Below are 19397 nucleotides of genomic sequence, written 5' to 3'. Positions count from 1 at the left end.
ATGGACAGCCCCTGCCCAGAAAACCCGCTGTAGTGGTGGGCAATTTGAACAGCCATAACCCTGTCACGATGCATTGAGAAACACATTGAAAAATGCTGTGCTCGTGGTTTCCAGCCGCTGGCTAATACTGTTGCACTTTGCAACACTTTAAATGGTGCAAATCTCATAATCTGGAAAACGCCCAGGAGGGGCTGGGAAAGACTTCTGCCTGAAATCTTGGAGAGCTGCTGCCAGTCAGTATGGACAATCGTGAATTAGATGGACCAAAGGTCTGACTCTGTATAAGGCAGTTTCCTATGTTCCTGAACAGAGCAGGGCTGGACTGGGCCGCTGGGACAATTCCTGGTGCACCCTGGCGCCCTGATGTAACCTGTTGTAACTTCGACCTGGAGCAAACGTCAGGAAAGACGCACCAACTTTCTGCACCTGTAATCCCCGCTGAACTCCATCGTGCTAGGAGAGAAACATCCCCAGTGGGGGACTCATGCTCAGGCCCATCAATCAGAGCACCAAAAGTTTCCTATTGGGCAAGGGGTGGGGCTTGCACTGTGATGGGAACCAACCAAGAGCTCTCTCCAAGGAAAATTCCTCCTTCCTCTCTCGCCTCCTGAGCCTTCCCTTCCTTTGGATGACCCCTGAGCTACACTCCTTGGGTCCCCCTTTGCCTTCTCCACATGAGAAGACAGTTGGTTTCCTTGTAGCCACAGCAAAGGTTGCAAGGTTGGGCATGTCCATGTTCGCAGAAATGTGTGTTTCCTTAGATGACAGACAGATCCTTTGACTTTCGGCAAACTACAGCTGGATCCAGTCTGATCTTCTTTCTCCCTCCTCCTCTTTCTGCGTCTCAGTCATTTCTTCGTTATGCAACATCTCCATTCAGTTTTTCTATCTCTCCAAGAAGTCCCCCTCCAACCCCCGATCTTCATGTCTAGATAAAAGGTTGCAGCTAGCCAAGTCTGATTGATTCTCCCCTCACTACCCAGTATTTCTTATTACTAATTGCAAAACTCACAAGGTAAATATGGAATAAGTGCTTTTATTTGTGCCTTTAAAAAAAAAGATGTTAAAAAACCAGTCATCCACCCACAAATTTAAAATTGTTTAACCTGGGCTGGATTGTGGCCCTGTGCAGTGCAGTCTTGGTGTGTTTACTCCGAAGTAAGACTCGCTAAGTTCAGTGAAACTTGCGCTCACTGGTAGGAGTGTTGTAGGATAGCAGCCTTAAAATCAACATTGGCTGCCTGCAGTATGTAGAGAAGAGTGATGAGTGATGAGTTCAGATTAGTTGCATTGTCTGCAAAAGTGTTTTCTTTGTTTAGTTTGACTGCATCAGACCCTTCCACCCACGGCGGGGGGGGGAGCTATTGCACAATACTTCCTTGCTCAAAACCTGGTGCCCTCCCCACATACATTCCACCGCCCTCTCAGTGCCCCCAGTCCAGCCCTGGAACAGAGCCACTATTGTGGCTTGATTTTGAGTTGCCCTTGGCCCCTAGAGACTGCCTGGTGACATTCAGAGAGCAGGGAAACTGCCTAGTAATCCTATAAAACTGAATAGCGCCATGAGGTCTATTACATGTCTCTGATTTATTTACCACTATTCTTTTGGATTATGTGTAGATTTTGAAGATGCTTCAGAGAAACTAATGTCACCACTTAACACTCTAAGAACTAGCCCTATAAACAAAGATGCTTCCTTTGCCACGGAGTGGAAGGAAACCAGTAAGAACTTATTGCCCCAGGGAGAATCGGCACAACAATGCAGAATGCTGGACTGGAGGAAGGAAGGCTGCAAAGTGGAAGAAGACTTTGCTAGTCAAAAAGCATCATGGGAACTCCCAACTGAGCAAGCTATTCCATCCAAGCAATTACTGGTGGATATGTCATACGTGCCTACCCGAGAAGATATGTCGGTGACCATGGGAGAATCATTATTGGACTGCATTGTGAAGGAATCCCCCATCAAAGAAGTATCAAGTTTTCTCACTCAGCCCACAGGAGCTTTATTCAGGACAAATATATGTTCCTCTGATGAAGATTTAATCATTAAATGGGATGACTCAGATGTGACTGAAAAAATGTCTAGCCATGAAGGAAACACAGTAAGTTCTCCTATAGCTCTGTGCATAAACATGGAAGAAAGTGATGAAGATTCTTAAGTCAATTGGAAAAGGATGGATATATCATATAGGATAGTATCTTCCTTATCTTCCATGTTGGACCTTATTTTTGTGGGGTCACTATGGCCAGAAACAAAACAAAACAAGACAGTAAAATGCCAACAGGCTTTTCTAGAATAAAGATATGCTGCATTAAAACGCATATCCCCTGGTGGCGCAGTGGTAAAACTGCCGCCCTGTAACCAGAAGGTTAGAAGTTCGATCCTGACCAAGGGGCTCAAGGTTGACTCAGCCTTCCATCCTTCCGAGGTCGGTAAAATGAGTACCCAGAATGTTGGGGGGCAATATGCTAAATCATTGTAAACCGCTTAGAGAGCTTCCAGCTATAGAGTGGTATATAAATGTAAATGCTATTGCTATATCCTTAAATAAAGTTAAATACTGTCCAGCGCAAGAGTATTTAACTTGTGCGATGAAAGGAAAAGGAAAGTATTGCTAACAGTGACTTGCCGGACAAATATCTGTGATATGGAGCATGTGCAGATCTAACAAAGCCTACCCACTCCCCAGCTGTGCTTCGCCATAGCCCTTGCCCTTGTATGTCTAGCACTGCTAAGTTGGAATGCAGCAGGAATTATTCAAAGCTTTTTGAGCAACCTCCCAAATGGCAGCTGCATAACAAAAAAGAACATGTAAACTAGAATACTTGTCCACACAGTACAACAAAATTTAAGGGCCCGTTCGCACATCACACAGAACCACCGTTGAAACCTAATCTCACACAGTATCCCTGAACTTTAGGAGCAAGTGCTTCCACCTTGTCCACATTGGAGCATTTACTTCCAGTTTAGCTTAGAATAAACCAAGATCAGCCATGGTAGCTGAACTGACCTTTCCTGTAATCTGTTTACTTAAATAAACTGTGATCTGTACCTCAGTTCAAAACTGTGCTTACAGATCACTGTTTATTTCAAGTAAGTGGATTAGAGGAAAGGTCAGTTCAATATCATGACTGATCTTGGTTTATTCTAACTGAAATCAGAAGCAGACGTTCATGCAGGCAGAGCAGGGGGAAACATGCACTCCCAAGGCTGAAGGGTATCATGTGGGGCCAGGCTTTAACTGTAGTTCTGTGTGATATCCAAACATTAGATTCTACAATAGGTAGAAAAACAGTAAGAGTATTTCCCTCAAGTTATTGTCATTTGACAAACCTTTAACTCTCTTCAACTCCTCTATTCCGTTGAAAAACAGACCTAAAAACTATGTACCCTGTCTGCTTAAATACTAATTCCTAAGAATGCCCTACCTTACCAGACCCCACTTCTTTTCAGGAAATCTCAGCTTATCTGTCTTTAGAAAGCAGCCATCTCCATATCTCACCACTGATGTGGGCCAAATAATGTTCCACTCCTGTATTTTTCCATGGAAGTTTTTCCATTTTATAAAAATGCATGATTGTTTCGTAAAGTTCAATAGCAGCATAATGAATTGAAACAGCACCAATTGAAATTAACTTTTCCCAGATGACTCTAATAACCCTCTTCTCCAGGGGCATAGCTAGGGGAGAGGGGGCTTCTTTGAACCCATCCGCCCAATTATAGCTCTTCCCCTGCTCTTCTCATCTACTGAACACATATTCAATCATCTTGCAGAGGGGGAGCAAGATTGAGGCCCCTGGCTCCACCCCCTGACCTCTGCATGTTCCATGGAAGGTGAGGATGGGCTTTTCATACATATATCTGTAGACCCTGTTCTCACCTCCACATGTTGATTGAATGCATGGGGGAAACAGGAGATAAGGGTTTATACCTAGAAAATACCTACAGTATATACCTATTGTGCAGCTTTTTGGTTATGCTACAATTAATACATTAACAGTTTTCAGTGCCTTCACTTTTTCTTACAGTTTAACATGCTGTGGAGCTATGTTGAGCCATATCTTCAAATAATTACATTTCAGCAAACATAATTTCAAAGTAAACTTTGAATTCTTTGTTTAAATATAACATTGATTCTACACTGTGTGCTTTACTGCATTTTACACACACACACACACACACACACACACACACACACACACACACCATCAGATGTTTTCTTTCAAATACTTCTGGCTGATGAGAAGATGTTTTGAGATATTTATACAGCATATACAATTAACATGGCCTACATTTGATTTATAGCAATCAGATAAACATGCTAAACCAGCTTCCAACTGATTTAGAGCAATAATTCCCAAGCTGTGATTTGTATACTCCTGGAGGTATTTGAGGGCTTTCCTGGGGGTCCCTTGTAGTTCCCTGTAGGTCAGTCTCTTTCAACACTTTTTAATTGTTGGGGGTGCTTTTCATTGCCTGAGGTTTTGGAAGAGATACGCTGCCCATCAAAGTTTGGAATCTATTTATTTAAAGTACTGGAATTCTCTCTTCCCCCACCCACAGAAAAAGGGTCAATTCAAAATGTTCTGGAAAACCCACAGCTGTGTATCTCTCAGGTCCAAGGAGAGTACTCTACCCATGGGCTTTCATGGTAAGAGAGATACAGTCTGTTAGAACCTAGTATCTGGCAAGTTTGTTTGTGGTAGCATATTTTCATTCTCATTCAGCAAACAGATTCTAACTCCACCTTTTTAATAGTTGGACACTGGACAACAAACTGAATCAACACACAGTTTCCAGGACACTGAGCTCACTATTTCTCCAGATCCTTTGGATGAAAACCTAGATTACATTCGCACCCTGATGCAGTCGAGCAGGCACTTAAAAGAATGCCTCAGGAGCAACTTAACACACTGTATCAACAAAAAGGAAGTGGTTGGTAGCATCTCTCCACCAGAACATGTAAGATGCCTTTTATTTATAACATTATATTGATCATATAGAAATGCAAAAGTAGGAAACACTTGGTGGTAGCCAGGTTATAGGGATGGGACCACAGTTCAGCAGCACAGAATGTACTTTTCAATAAAAGGTTCCCAGTTCAATCCCTGACACCTTCAGGTAGCGCTGGGGAAGACCCCTCTTGAAACTCTGGAGAGCTACTGCCAGTCAGTGTAGATAGTAATGAGCAAGATGGACCTAGAGTCTCACTTGGTATAAGGCAGCTTCCTATGTATGCCTTTGCATCTAACAGCAGGGAGAAAGAAAGTTTTGGAGGCTCAGAAAGTAGAGGCAATCTTGCTAGATCAGGCCTGCTCAATTTCGGCCCCCCAGCTGTTTTCGAACTACAACTCACATAATCCCCAACCATAGGGGCCAGTAGCCAGGGTTTATGGGAGTTGTAGGCCAACATCTGCAGGAGGGCTGAAGTTGAGCAGCCCTGTGCTAGATGAAACTATGGAAGGGTAGGGGGTAAATGTCCCACCTCAGTTTGGAAGGTGTCAGTCTTCTTATAATGGAAAATATCTCATTACTTCCCACCCATGACAATTTGCCTGAATTCTTTACTTATCAAGTGATCTGAGCTGGTTGTTGTCAATTTTTCAAGACAGGTTGAACTTGTGACCAAAGGAGAGCATAACGCTGAGGAGAAGCCTCTCCATTCAGAGACGTCATTTGCTATGGCTGGAGAATGTAGGCAAGGGGACACAGGTGACATTTTCACATCCCATAATAAAAGCAGCAGCTGCTTGAATCCTTCTGAAGCACTTCTAAAACTGCGTGAGGCAAATACCTCTGACCTTTGCTCAAAGCAACTGCTGCTTCAGGAAGGTGATATGGACTTCAGCAGAGCCATTAAGGATTTAGAACAGGACCAGCTAAAGCAGTTCACCCATATAGTGGATCTTCAGTCTGACAGTTTGTTTTTTGAAAAGAAGATTAAACAAAAGGAGAAACTGCTTCTTCAGAAAGGAGATGCAGACTTCAACAAAGTCATCCAGGAACTAGAGTGGGACCAGAAGAAGCAACAAACCCAAATCATGGACCTTTACTATGATAATGTCTCCTTGAAGACCAAGATTAAAGAGCTGGAGCTAGACATTCTTGAACAGCATAACTTTATTAATGTGATCAAGGATCTGAAAAGGTACATTGCTGATCTCACAGAAGCAAAGAACAAAGCCACGGAGGAGAAGGAGGAGGCGGAAAGATGCCTGAAGAGTATGCAAGATGCTTTAGCCAGAGCATCAAATCATCTGCTGGATTTTGGGGCTGAGAAGTCAGCTCTGATGCTGCAGTTGGAAAAACTTGATGCTGACCATAACATTCTTCAAGAAAAGCACAAGGCTGAGGTGGAACAGAAGAACAAATACATGAACCAGTGTGCGGAACTGGACTGCATGCTCAAAAGAAAAGAGCAAGAGATCCAGGAGCTGAACCATCTAAAAAAAAAATTAGAGCAGGAGGTCAATGGCACCATCTCAGCTCTGCACAGGATGAACAAAGAGAAGGAAGACACTGAGAAGCATTTTGTGTCTTTGCAGGAAGAGCTGCAGAGGCAGAAGGATGAGAGGTTAGCAGAAAGGGAAAAGCTGGACTACAGGTACAATAAGCTGATTGCTCAGGTTAAAGTCCTGCAGGTGGAATGTGAGAATGAACAGGCTGAGACAGAGAAAATGCAGCAGCAGATATGTGCATTCAAAATGGAAAGCAGTGAACTTCAGCAGCAGATTGCAAAAGACAAAGAGCAAAATCGCTGCTTGCAGCTGGAGTCTGCCAGGTGGAAGGAGCAGTATGACCAGATCAGAGGGTCACGAACAGTAGAGGTATCAGAGACTAAGTGCTTGAAGCCACTGAGTAGTATTATAGATTTATAAGTACAGCTTTATAAGAATAGCCATTCTGGAGCAAGCCTAGGGTCTTCTAGTCTTGCTTCTTGACTCCCACAGTTGCTAGCCAGATAATCACACCGGCAGAGTGCTCCTTGTACCCTTTGTCTTGTCCTCTGAACACATGCAGCAAGGGAGAGAGCTCTTCAGGCATGCCTATAAGGGAGAGGCAGAGAAACTTTCATATGGTGCATTGTGTTAGAGGTTGTTAATTTTTACCCCTCAACATACATACCACTTCCTCAGTGCTGCCTGTTTGCAGGTTAACTTGGTTAAAGGTGTGGGTGTGGGTGGGTGTGTTTGGATACAAATATCTAAGGACTTCTAAAGATAATTCACTTTTTGAGAAATCACTGCAGATTTGCAACCCTTTTGTTGTAAGTGATGCAAATGCCTTCCTGCCAGGTTGCCCAGCCATTGAGGGCAGATATACTTCAATGGCAAATTGCAAATGGCGGGGTGGAAATAAACTTCTAGTTAAATTAGGGAACTTCTAGTTAAACATCTAGGTCTAGTTAAACTTTTTAAAGCTCAGTAACATTGATGTAGCTGCAAGTTCAGAAGTGCAGAAGGTGCTCTCCATGGCCATGCCCACCCCAACGGCCAGAGAAGCTGAGTAGCGTTCTGTCCCTGCGTGACCGCCTCCACGACACCCCTGCTTTACAGGTTTTCTTAACCTGTGGATTAAGTAGTAGTGCGTGTTCTATGTTTTCAGCATAATCTCCTTTAAAAAAAAAAAAACAAGAGCAAACAGGTGTTTCTCATCTGGCCCCAACCCCCATTACATTTATACAATTAAAATACTTCTGCTACAAGATCAGGGCTACTGCAAGTACAGTGCTTTATGAAGAATCATATATGTTCTTCCAAAAAAAAGGAAAAAGAATTGTCTTTACAAACCTTTCAGCTAGGGACATAAACCATTTTTAGAACAGCAGCAAATATTTTGCTCCCACACCCTCTCTGAATGTTGAGAGGATGAGCTATGAAAAAGCATTTGCATGCAAGAGGTACACAAGAAAGCTAAAATGGTGTGATTTTTCTGTCTTCATACTAGGATCACATGCAGTACCAAATGATCCAGTTACTCCGATATAAAATTGGATCACAGCAGGAAGAATTGAGAAAGAAGGAAGAAATAATCGAGTGGCACATGCACATTCTGGGAAGGTTTTTTCTGGTACAGTCAATTTATCACTATGTTTATTGTTGTATAACAGCAACATCTTGTTTTGTTTTAATTCTGTAGATTTGTTAGAATCCAGCAGAGAGTTGGGTCATGTGTACTCACTCACATCCATTTAGTTCAATGGGCTATAGCAGATCTAATTATGTGTTGGATTGATGTCACAGAATTTTCAGATTGTTATCATGGGACTGGCTGTAAATATGCCCTTGGAGAAATGTTAATTCTTGCTAATAGGCACTTTGAGTACAGTCTGCATGGCACAAAACTGGACTGTACTACATCTAAAAGGTTCTGCAGTGGTTGCTTGAAATTATTGTAAAACGATGTAAAATTAACCATTTCTGTCTTGTTGCATTTTCTTTTTCCAAATGGAAAAAAGTGACAAATGCATTACATTTAGCAAAAGCAAAACAAATGAACTTTTAACCTCTTTTCTCTTCACATGTGTGTGCGCGCGCACACACTTTAAACCTCATTTTCTCCTCAATGCTAACTGTAGGTGGTGAAAATCTGAAAATACATTTTGTTTTCATAATGCTTTTTTAACATATTTATGATACTGGTACTCACAGTTCTGCTTGTTTTCAGATTTCTTTCTTTGTAATCTAACAGTCCTCAATGTTTGTACTCTCAAAATAGGACATGAAGTCAATGCATTCTGATTTATCCACCAGAAGCTTCCACAGTGAAGATGACCACTCCAATTCTCCCTATGTTCAGAAAGCATCCCACCTCTTGTCAAAAGTCCGGAGTCTTCTGGCTCTTACAGATGGATTACTGACCTGCCAGGTAATGCAAAACAGCCCTTTTCAAAAACAGTCTTCTTGATCACATCTAAAATACAAGGCATTCTGTGGTCCATCCTGTGGTCCATCCAGAACAGCCGATATATGCTGCACTGTATATTTCCAACAAGATTGAAATAAAAAATCTTTCATCTGTGCCACTAAAACAAATCAGTCTTTATTGTAGTCCCTTCCCTCCAGCTTTCATTGATCGCCTTTATGTAGACAGAGCCTTTGTATGTTACTATTTATGAAGTTACTTTTTAATTCTCTGGCTCCTAGGCAATGTTTGATGGCAATCAAACATGACACAAGTGCAACATTCTCTGCCTCTTATTGAGGTGGGTGGAGTGGGGGAAGCATAAAGTAGAACAGAAGGGCCAGCTTCTGGAACATCATGCCATTGCTATCTGCAGGGGTGCAGATAAGGGAGAGGGGGCCCATGTTCACCCCTGTCCCTGGCGGCCCCTCGGAGTGAGGGAGAGAATGAAGAAAATAGGGAGGGGTGGAGCTGGGGGGCCCTCAGGAGCTGGGGGCCCGGGTTCTATGAACCCATCCACTCAGTTATAGCTACACCCTGGCTACCTGCCCAAGTCACACAGTCACTCAGTTCAAATTAATATAAATGTTTGAAAATGGCAGATAAAATATCAGTGCTACTGAGGACAGTGGCAAAACTTCCAGTAATGGAAATGTAGCTCGGTTTTTATTTTGCACCTATCACTATGAACAGAGGAAAACAATAAAATATTGATTGGGCACAATCCACCACCATGCCAATCAATAGCAGATTTGCCATTCTATGCAGTGGGGTTTAGATTGCACCCTAGAGTAATAAATTCTTGGCTTTCTAGGCATTCATGTTAAACGTATAATTCACAATTAGGGAGTCATTCTCTTTGGACTGAAGGATGCATAGAGACCCAGAGCCCATCTTGGACAATGACGCTTCCCTCTCAGAAGCCTTGGGTGGTAGACCTGTCCTTGTTTACAGACAACACTCTAATCTGAAACAGCTACTACTCACCAGAACAGCAGGTGACATAAGTCACAAACACAGAGCAGACTCTGCAACAAACCCAGATGCCATCTCTGTTCCCTCAAAATTCATTCCATCAACATTGCTACTAGTCCTAATAATATTAGGGGCTTATTCATTTGCTCAACCCCTCATGTGATATATGATATCACCTATCAAAGCTCTGCTGCTGTTTACATGGGACAACAGGCCAGTTTCCACATGCATTAAAAAGGTGAACACAGATCTGACATAAATATAACAGTATTCAGAAACCAGTGAGATGACATTTCAGTCCCACAGGATACTTTGATGGAAGTCACCATTCTACAACAAAATAACTTCAAAGGAAGATTGCAGTATGAATTAGAATTTATCTGAAGATTTGATTCAGTTTGGGCTTAAATAAAGACAGTGGTTTCATGCCTCACTACATATGTTAAGCTGAAAGGTAAGGTAAAGTGTGCCATCAAGTTGATTTTGACTCCTGCTGCCCACAGAGCCCTGTGGTTTTCTTTTGGTAGAATACAGGAGGGGTGTACCATTGCCTCCTCCCATACAGTATGAGATGATGGCTTTCAGCATCTTCCTGTATCGCTGCTGCCCAATATAGTACCAGCGGGGATCCGAACCGGCAACCTTCTGCTTGCTAGCATGATATTATTCAGTTGTCCAAAAATCTTCCGTTTAAGATGAGAGTTTCACTCATGATCTAAAAAGCATGGGCATTCTAAGTTAAGGTGCCTTTCTTAACTTCCAGGCCATATAAGCTGTAAAGAGTTTGTAGAGTCTCCTCAACCTGTATTATGCTGACTTTATAAATGAGGCTTCATGCAGCCACACTTTGCCTTGGTCTTTCAGCTGGGCATTGGGCTGGGGAGGGATTCATCAAGGTAGACATTCAACTGGTGCAGCTTCCCCAATCACTTTCTTGAGATGCCCTTGGTGAATTTCTGCCTTAATGAAGAGTATCTATTATGTCTTAACAAATTTGAAGACCGGTTCAGGCGGAAAGGTGCACTCCAACATTTGCTGTCATTTTAACTGGGAAACATGGAATGCCTGCTTTAGGCCAGAGTAGCTCCATGTTTAGCATGGAGCTTGCCAATTACTAAGCAAGATGTTAGTAATGCACACAAATGCTCAAATGTAGTAATTTCTGGCTACATAAGGGGGGACAATGCTATTCAGTTAAATTTCCTTATATCCCATACCTCATCATTCAAAAAATCTGATTCCTTCCAGGAAAGATGCACTGTGGTTGGTGTTTGATTTTATTCTCAAGGAAGGGGAAGTATAAGGAAAGGGGCGGAACCATTGCTGCTTCATTCAGTGAGTCCCACAAAGAGTTGATGTAAGCCATGAAACGTGGATCATCCATTCTCCACGGCAAACAGGCAGTCTTTCATTGTGTGGCACTAAGGGTGCTTCAAAACAGGCACCTCCGCCCCCAGCACCGTTAGAACTAGACAGAAACTAAGGGAGAGGTACCATCTAGCATGGTGGGGTTAGAGCAACTGTTGCTGCTTTTGCACGACCGACAGTTGGTGCTGTGCCACCTGCATTTATCCTGCTCATCCATTTGGACTGGCAGTGGTCAGCATGGGGATCAGCACAAGCCCCAGGTGGACTGCAGGTACCAAACATGCTGATTCAGCACATCCATCACTTCCATCTCCCTCCATCTTGAAGCACCCAAAAGTAATAATGAGTGAACGACTGTGAAAAGTAGGGGAGAAGAATGGCTGCCTTCCTTCTAAAGAGGAGTCTGATCGCTGCTTCTCCCCAACAGAAAATTTTACCTATCAGTTTGTTTTGTGCAATGTTTTGCTGCAGAAGAAAAGAGAATCACAGAGCAACCTTGACAGCATATGGAAAGGCTGAGGTCTCCCTCAACCTCTTAAATAAACCACAACTAGCACTGAGAGCAAACCTACCTTATGGGTTTGTTCCCTGTGTTTGTCTCTTAATGCTAATGTGGGATCAGGGAGGTATTAGGAGCCAGCGTGGTGTAGTGGTTAGAGTGCTGGACTAGGACCGGGGAGACCTGAGTTCAAATCCCCATTCAGCCATGAAACTAGCTGGGTGACTCTGGGCCAGTCACTTCGCTCTCAGCCTAACCTACTTCACAGGGTTGGTGTGAAAGAGAAACTTAAGTATGTAGTACACCGCTCTGGGCTCCTTGGAGGAAGAGTGGGATATAAATGTAATAATAATAATATTTGCATGCAGAGTGCCACTGGTGGGTAGCAGAGATGATTAACACTCCCTCCTGCAAAATTCCCTCCCTCCACAGTCCTTCCCCTTTGCCATTTCCTTCCCATTTCCCCTCAGCGCGGTGGCGGGGCTGGGGGCTGGAAATGAGCCCTGAGAGAACATCCTAGTGGGGAAAGTTGCAGGCACTGTTCCTTCTAATAGAGATTCCCAGATGTTATCCACTACGATTCCCAGCATTCCCAGTTGCAGTGGCCTTTGGCTGGGGATTCTGGGAATTGTAGTCAACCACCTCTGGGAATCCCTGTTAGAGGAAACACTGGCTGCAGAGAAGAATGTCCACCAGTGAATTGTTGTTACCAGCAAACGTGTTTGGGAAGCCTGTTTACTGAAGCAACATATTTCCTCTCTGAAAAGAATAGCAGAAGTTAAAATCTCTGGCTAGATTCTAAGTACCAGAGTACTGTATACCTTCCACTTTGCTACACTTCAAATAGTATCTTTATGCTTGACATTGTTCAATACAAACATAATAAAGCCTTATCAATACACTTTCTTTGATGTGGTGAAATTCTAGACATATCTTCTTTTCCTCAGCACCCATGACCAACACAGAGATTAGACTGTTATTGTTTCCCATATATTATGGTCAGTGGAGATGCCAGCTTATCCATATAAACTATCTGCACAGGGGGCAGGTTGCTAGATAATCCCTTGGCAAACTGTTTGGGGGCTGGACCATTCTTATCCATGGTGTTACCAGGCACTTAGCACAAGTTCATTGTTATTGCCTTGTTCGTTGTTGTTATCATCTTTCAACAAGGGCAGAATTTGCTGTTTGTCATTCCCACTCAGTCTTGTATTCTGAGCCTAATTGCTTTTAAGGACAGAAGAGTAAGGGAGAAATAGTTGTAGCTGAGTTTGTTGATTTTGAGTGTGTTTTAAATTAAATCTTATTATTGTTTCAATAGTTTGTAGTATATAAATGCAAATCTATTATATTATATTTATTATATGTTTGATATATCTTCTTCTTCATATATATATTTCTCTAAGACATACCTGTGGCTAATCCCATGTGTGGCAGCTCTTGTGAGAGTTTCGGAAAGCTGCTAGATAGCACGGGTGGGAGGGAAGAAAATGGTGGAAGCAGCCGGCCAGCAGGGGGAGGGGGGGACGGCGCCAAAAATGGTGATGGGCGGAAGGAGGCAGCGGGGACAGACAGGTAGGTGGGTGGGCGGAGGGAAAAAGGAGGTGGCAACAGACAGGCTAAGAAAGAGGCAGTAACGGGCGGGCAGGGGAAGAAGGAGGTGGCAACAGGCGGGCAGCGACAAAATGGTAACAGGTGACAAACTAGAAGCGCAGATGCTCTGCGCCCAGCCCAGCTAGTATAATATATATTTTGAACAGTTTTGTGCAAAATAAAGTCACACTTTCTAATGACCTACAGGTACCAAATTTTGCATAGACAATCCTGCCACTTAATTAGCTCAATGTACTACCTTTTACACCAGAATGTACTCAGAGGGGAAGTAGATAATTTTTTGTAGTTTTTTGAAGACATTCTGAATTTCATACTTCCTGATTATCTACAGATGCCAAGTTTTGCCTGAATACTCCTGCTTTGTAAAGTAACTCAATGCACCACTTTTTACACCGGAATATACTTAGGGACACAGTTAAATCTTTGGTCAGGGGTAGTGGGAATTCTAAATTAATAATCATGTTATTAATTGTGAAACGGAAGTTTTGATTCTTATTTTATTTTTATTTTTCTGACTTGGGCTTCAGTGCTAAATAGAGTAAGTTTTACTGAACACAGTGGAATTTGCTTCCAAGTAAAAATGCACAGGATGACACTGATGGTTCTGAATACATCTGTATTGAAAACTGTGAAAAACATAATGTAGGAATGACTATATGAGTCTCATAGTTGGCTACCAATATGTATTCTAGGCAACCCATGGCTTTCTAGAATACAAGCCTGGGTAATCTGCTCAAATTCATGGCTGAATTTAGAAATAGTAATATAACACTGTAATCAATTTGAGCCTGATCCTATCAAAATTAAGCACATTGAAGTCTCATGGGTTTCAATGGGAAAGAGTTATGTGAGTGGTAATGAGTACTGTTTAAATTTATGACTTAAAAGTGCTTCACCTTGACTGGATTAAACCCTTTGGTTTTTATTTCTCTCCTCGTGTTCATAATTTTTACATGCTTTTCTCTATAACAGGGTTGGAACATACGCAGCTGCCTTATATGGAGTCAGACCACTGATCCATCTAGCCAAGTATTATCAATACTGGCTGGCAGCAACCCTACAAGGTTTCAAGCAGGAGCCTTTCCCAGCCCTACCTGAAGATGTTCAGGGATGAAATCGGGGACCTTCTGCATGGAAGCCACATGCTCTACCACTGAGCTACAGCCCCATAGCTGAGGCACACTTTTGTTCTGAATTAAAACTGAACACACAGTCCATGCTTATATCACAAAAGGTTGATTTCTAATGAATGTAAGAATAATGCCTCACTCTCTGAGGAGGCCACATTTTAGCGCTCCTGCATGAGCCACTGATCTGGGAGTGCCACCTGACAGAAATGCAGCAAGGTCAAACTAGTGACTCACAGTGTGATACAGTGGACACACCCCGCTGTGGTTGACTAATTTGGATTCCCAGGAGACTTTACTTGAGTTACGCATTTCTTGTGGCATGCTAAGAGTTTTCTCATGGTACATTAGTGCGCTCTGACATAGAATTCAGGAGTTACTGCTCTATAACTATGACTAGGAAATTGAGCCTTTATTACCAATAAAACATCGATTCTTGGGCAACTAATAGGCTTCCAAAGACATTATATATAATTTTATATCTCTATATTTAGGACACAGATAACCAAACACTTGCTGAACATTACAAGAAAAATGAAACTGTTATTGGAGTGAAGAGAAAAATGAAGAGCCTCTTACTTAAAAACAAACGGTTGGAAAAAGAGGTAGGATTTCTCCCTCACTCCTTCACAATTCTACATTGTCATACATGGTTAGAGGTTAGGGTTTGTGTTAGTTGTAACAACTCAACTGAGAATAGATCCTGTGAGTATTAATCCTTCCATCAAAAAGAATGCTTTATTATCTTTTAAGCTAGCAGCAATGTGCACAGACAGAGCATAGAAGGCACTTTAAATGTCTCCTGGCTAACTCACTGTACCACTGTACCAACTCACTGTACAAGGCATTGTTATACTGCTTTCATTGTGATGTGAATCCTTGTAGACTATTGTAATCCTATTACTACTACTCTGAATATTTATATACCGCTCAAGTTCTCCAAGCAGTTTACATAGAAATATAAATACGACATAAATAAAATGGTCCCCTGTCCATAAAGGATTCACAATCTAAAAAGAAACATAAGGCAGACACCAGCAACTGCCACTGGAGGGATGCTGTGCTGGGGCTGGATAGGGCCGGTTGCTCTCCCCCTGCTAAATATAAGAGAATCACCACTTTAAAAGGTGTCTCTTTACTCAGTTAGCAGGCAGAGTGGGTTTGCAGTTGCTCCTTGTGGGAACATGGTAGTGGCAGTGTTAGTAACAGCTTTTGGGGAGGAGGGGGATTTTACTGAGATTCAGAGGGAGCCAAGAGGAGCAGCTGTGGTAGCAGCTGACCACTTCAAACATCCCAAAAGCTAATGAAAGATGGGAGGAAGGAGAAGCCTGGGGGGCAGTCTAGCAGAGCAAAGCCCTGATGATATGGCTCTCTTTGGCTGCCAAGAATTTTGTGGTGACAAGAATGTTGACTTTTAAAAAAAAAAGGTAAGTGAAGGTAGCACCCACCCAACACTCCACAAAAAAGTGCAAGGATCACAGTGGTAAACTTAAAATGTGGGAAATTAAACCCACCTTCTCTCACCAGTAATTGTAATTTACCAAGAGAAAATTTAGGAGGGCCCCTTTGCTACAAAAACTCTCTCACCAATCTATATACCCTCTTAAAATAGAAAATGGGTATAGAAATCAGAAGATCTCTTAGCTTGGACCGCTTATCCAAATTATTTTTTATCTTCTCCAAAAACCTTGAAAATTTCAAATTAACCATCTGAGATTATTTTCTATCCACTACAATATCTAGATAAACAAAAGATTCTGGGCAACACCTAAAATCCCATATCTTATATTTATCCATACTATCCTTCAAACCCAAAGGCATCACCTCTGATTAATCCCAATTAATTGAATAACCAGAAATCCCTGGATTAATGAAACGAGGTTCAGAATGGATTTTTCTAGCTTATCAATAAAACATAACATACCATCTGCATATAAACCTGATACTGAACCTCACTTTGTATAATGCTATGAATATTCTCAGAATATCTAATTACACTAGCCAGAGGTTCTAATTCCAAATTAAATATAAGAGGGGATAGGGAACATTCTTGACATGTACCAGGATCTAAGTTAATGGAAGGAGACACTATTGGTAATCACCTATGAATAGCGAGCTGCATACAACATTTGAACTCAATCCAGAAAGCTTTGAGGGAATCCAAACTTAATCAATACCTCTTCCAAAAACCCTTCATGTATCTTATCAAAGGCTTTCTCTGCATCCAAGAAATAACCACAGTTGGATTTTCCTTATCTACAGTTAAAGCCACAGTATCTACCAACAACCTAATATTATCAGACCCCGGCGACCAAAAATAAACTCTGTCTGAGAAGGATGAGTTGAAACGACCAACTGCAATCTACGTGCCAATGCAGCAGTTAATATTTTGGCATCCACATTTAAGAAGGAAATGGGTCTATAACTAGAATATAATGTAGGATTTTTACCTGGTTTCAAAATATCCTTTACATAAGCTTCATTAAAATACAGTGGTAAGACCTTATTCAAAAATGCTTCATTATAATTCTCCAACAAAATAGATGCTAAAAAATTAATAAACTTCTTATAAAATGCCCCCCTCCTACCCATCTGGCCCTGGGGATTTTTCACATTTTATAGATCTAATAGTATCCATTATTTTGTCTAAAGACAATAGTGCTGCAAGAAAATCCATCTAATCTTGCATTAAATGCGAAAGATATACTTTCGGTAGAAAGCAATTGATATCTTCATCAGCAATAGCCAGATTTCTACTATACAACTATACTATACTCAACTATAGGATCACATGACAATTAATAATACCAAACCGAAATCTAATCTGTAATAATTGATGGGAAAGAATGAGAAAAGCTCCATAATGCACAATGCATAAAATATCATTTATTATATCGAGGTTTGACACAACCACTGTTCTTGATGGAAAACTGGTCTATGCATTTATTTAAGCTGAAGTCTTATTCATGATAATTCAGTGCAACTGCAAATTGATTTTACAAGGTTCCACTATGCACTAATTGTTGTTATTACTACTATTTATATATTGCTTGTCAACAAAAAAGTTCTCAAAATGGTTTATATAGAAAAAGAATAATAAGATGGTCTCCTTTCCCCAAAGTCTAGTCATACGTACCAACAGCTGTACATTTAACCATCAACCTCAATCATTATCTGTCATACAAAATCCATGATAAACTTAAAACATAGATGATACCCCAAGATCAGGAATAATCCATTGGGATCTATAAAAATACAGTACATACATAGGAAGCTGCCATATACCGAGTCAGACCATTGGTCCATCAGTATTCTCTACACAGACTGGCAGTGGCGTCTCCAAGGTTGCAGTAAGAATCTCTCTCAGCCCTATCTTGGAGATACCAGGGAGGGAACATGGAACCTTCTGCATGCAAGCAACCTTCTGGCATTCTCTGGTGCTCTTCCCAGAGCGCCCCCATCCCCAAAGGGGAATTTCTTGAAATGCTCACACATCAAGTCTCCAATTCATATGCAACCAGGATGGACCCTGCTTAGTAAAGGCAACAAATCATACTTGCTACCAGAAAACCAGCTCTCCTCCTTTATGTAGGACAATAGAGATTGAATATTATGGTTAACTTATTTCCCAATAGCAGTAAATATTTCCCATCTTCTAAGTGCTGAAATTTATATTTGCTATAAGAAAGTCTGAACAAAGTATATTATTTTGATCTTTCCCTGTCCTGTATAATTTATCACCATAAATATTTAGTTGCAGAAACACAAGGAGGACATTACAGCAATAAAGAAGTTAATACTCCATGAAACATTTTCTGAAGACCACAGTGGTGAGGTGAGGTGTTCTTGGATTTTTAATAATAATTTTAACCCTATTACCTTTAGATTAGAGAGAAACAGTTGGTATTAATATAACTGCAATGGAATTTTTAGAATTGTTTATTATTGTTTATTTCCCCACGTTTGAAATGTGGATGCTGCAAGTTATATGATTATGCACAAATGTTGATTGCTTTCTTTTCTGTGCTCTTACATCATATCATGTATCTTCTGTCTGAAGGCAGATGGGAGACTTTTTTAAAAAAGTCTGTTTCCTTGAGGAAGATCATTTCCAAAACATGTTGGGCAATCTTCATATAACTTCCTATTTTTGCATACCAGTCTGTGGTTTTGCCACTACCTGCTGGCATCAGTTCCCCCCGCCCTTGAAAAAGAGGGTGAACCTTTAAATATATTAAGGATATAGTCTCTGTGTATGCAGCTGAGTTTTTAAAGGGTTTTTTTTTCCCCTCACTGAGATGCCAAACCAGCAGCTAGAGACAAAATTTAGTAAGCAAAAGAGATTGAGAAGTAACTCCTGCCATCCTGGTCAGTACAGTTGGACTGTAATATAACATGCAGACAAATGACAGGGTTGGGGGACCTAGCTATGGAATAAACATAGCAAACATGTATTATGCAAACATATCAAAGGCAGTAGCATATCTAAGGCTTTTCTCTTCCCATGAATGTTATTTTTTCATAGGCTACAGAGGTTAGCCAAGAGGAACCTGATAATGGCACAAACCTACTAGATCTTCTGAAAACAAAACTGGGTGAATACCACAAGCAAAGTGATGAGCTCCATGGTGTGGTGAGGAAAATCAGAGATGAGTGAAAGGGCTCTTGGGAATAATTTCCTTGGGATGCATTACTGTTTCCATTAAGAGAAAAACAGAGTTCTTATTATGTTTGGCACAACTCATTGGAAGCTTTTCAGTGGGAATTTATGTCTGATTCTATTAAATGTCTAATGGTCTAATTCCATTAGATGTATGATTCTATTAGATGTCTATTGGAAAAACGTACCACTCCCTCAGGGCCGTCCCTAGGTGATCAGTTTTAATACAAAAAGCAACAGAGGAATTAA

The 19397-nt window shown here is 41.4% G+C and overlaps 1 protein-coding gene across 1 annotated transcript in view; it reads left to right on the top strand.

Moving 5' to 3' along the window:
- CAGE1 (cancer antigen 1) overlaps positions 1 to 19397 on the top strand; it is a 50193-nt gene that overhangs the window by 8344 nt on the left and 22452 nt on the right. Inside the window, exons 4-11 of the mRNA XM_053244404.1 lie at positions 1621 to 2102; positions 4760 to 4963; positions 5614 to 6828; positions 7949 to 8071; positions 8720 to 8869; positions 14983 to 15093; positions 18243 to 18323; positions 19014 to 19121. Of these exons, the coding sequence (XP_053100379.1) occupies positions 1621 to 2102; positions 4760 to 4963; positions 5614 to 6828; positions 7949 to 8071; positions 8720 to 8869; positions 14983 to 15093; positions 18243 to 18323; positions 19014 to 19121 (2474 nt within the window). The remainder of the gene's footprint in view (positions 1 to 1620; positions 2103 to 4759; positions 4964 to 5613; positions 6829 to 7948; positions 8072 to 8719; positions 8870 to 14982; positions 15094 to 18242; positions 18324 to 19013; positions 19122 to 19397) is intronic.

The sequence above is a fragment of the Hemicordylus capensis genome, chromosome 4 (genome assembly GCF_027244095.1).
Source record: "Hemicordylus capensis ecotype Gifberg chromosome 4, rHemCap1.1.pri, whole genome shotgun sequence".
Taxonomy (NCBI): Eukaryota; Metazoa; Chordata; class Lepidosauria; order Squamata; family Cordylidae; genus Hemicordylus; species Hemicordylus capensis.
The sequence above is the reverse complement of the archived record's forward strand: the minus strand, read 5'-3'. Positions and strand labels throughout refer to the sequence as shown.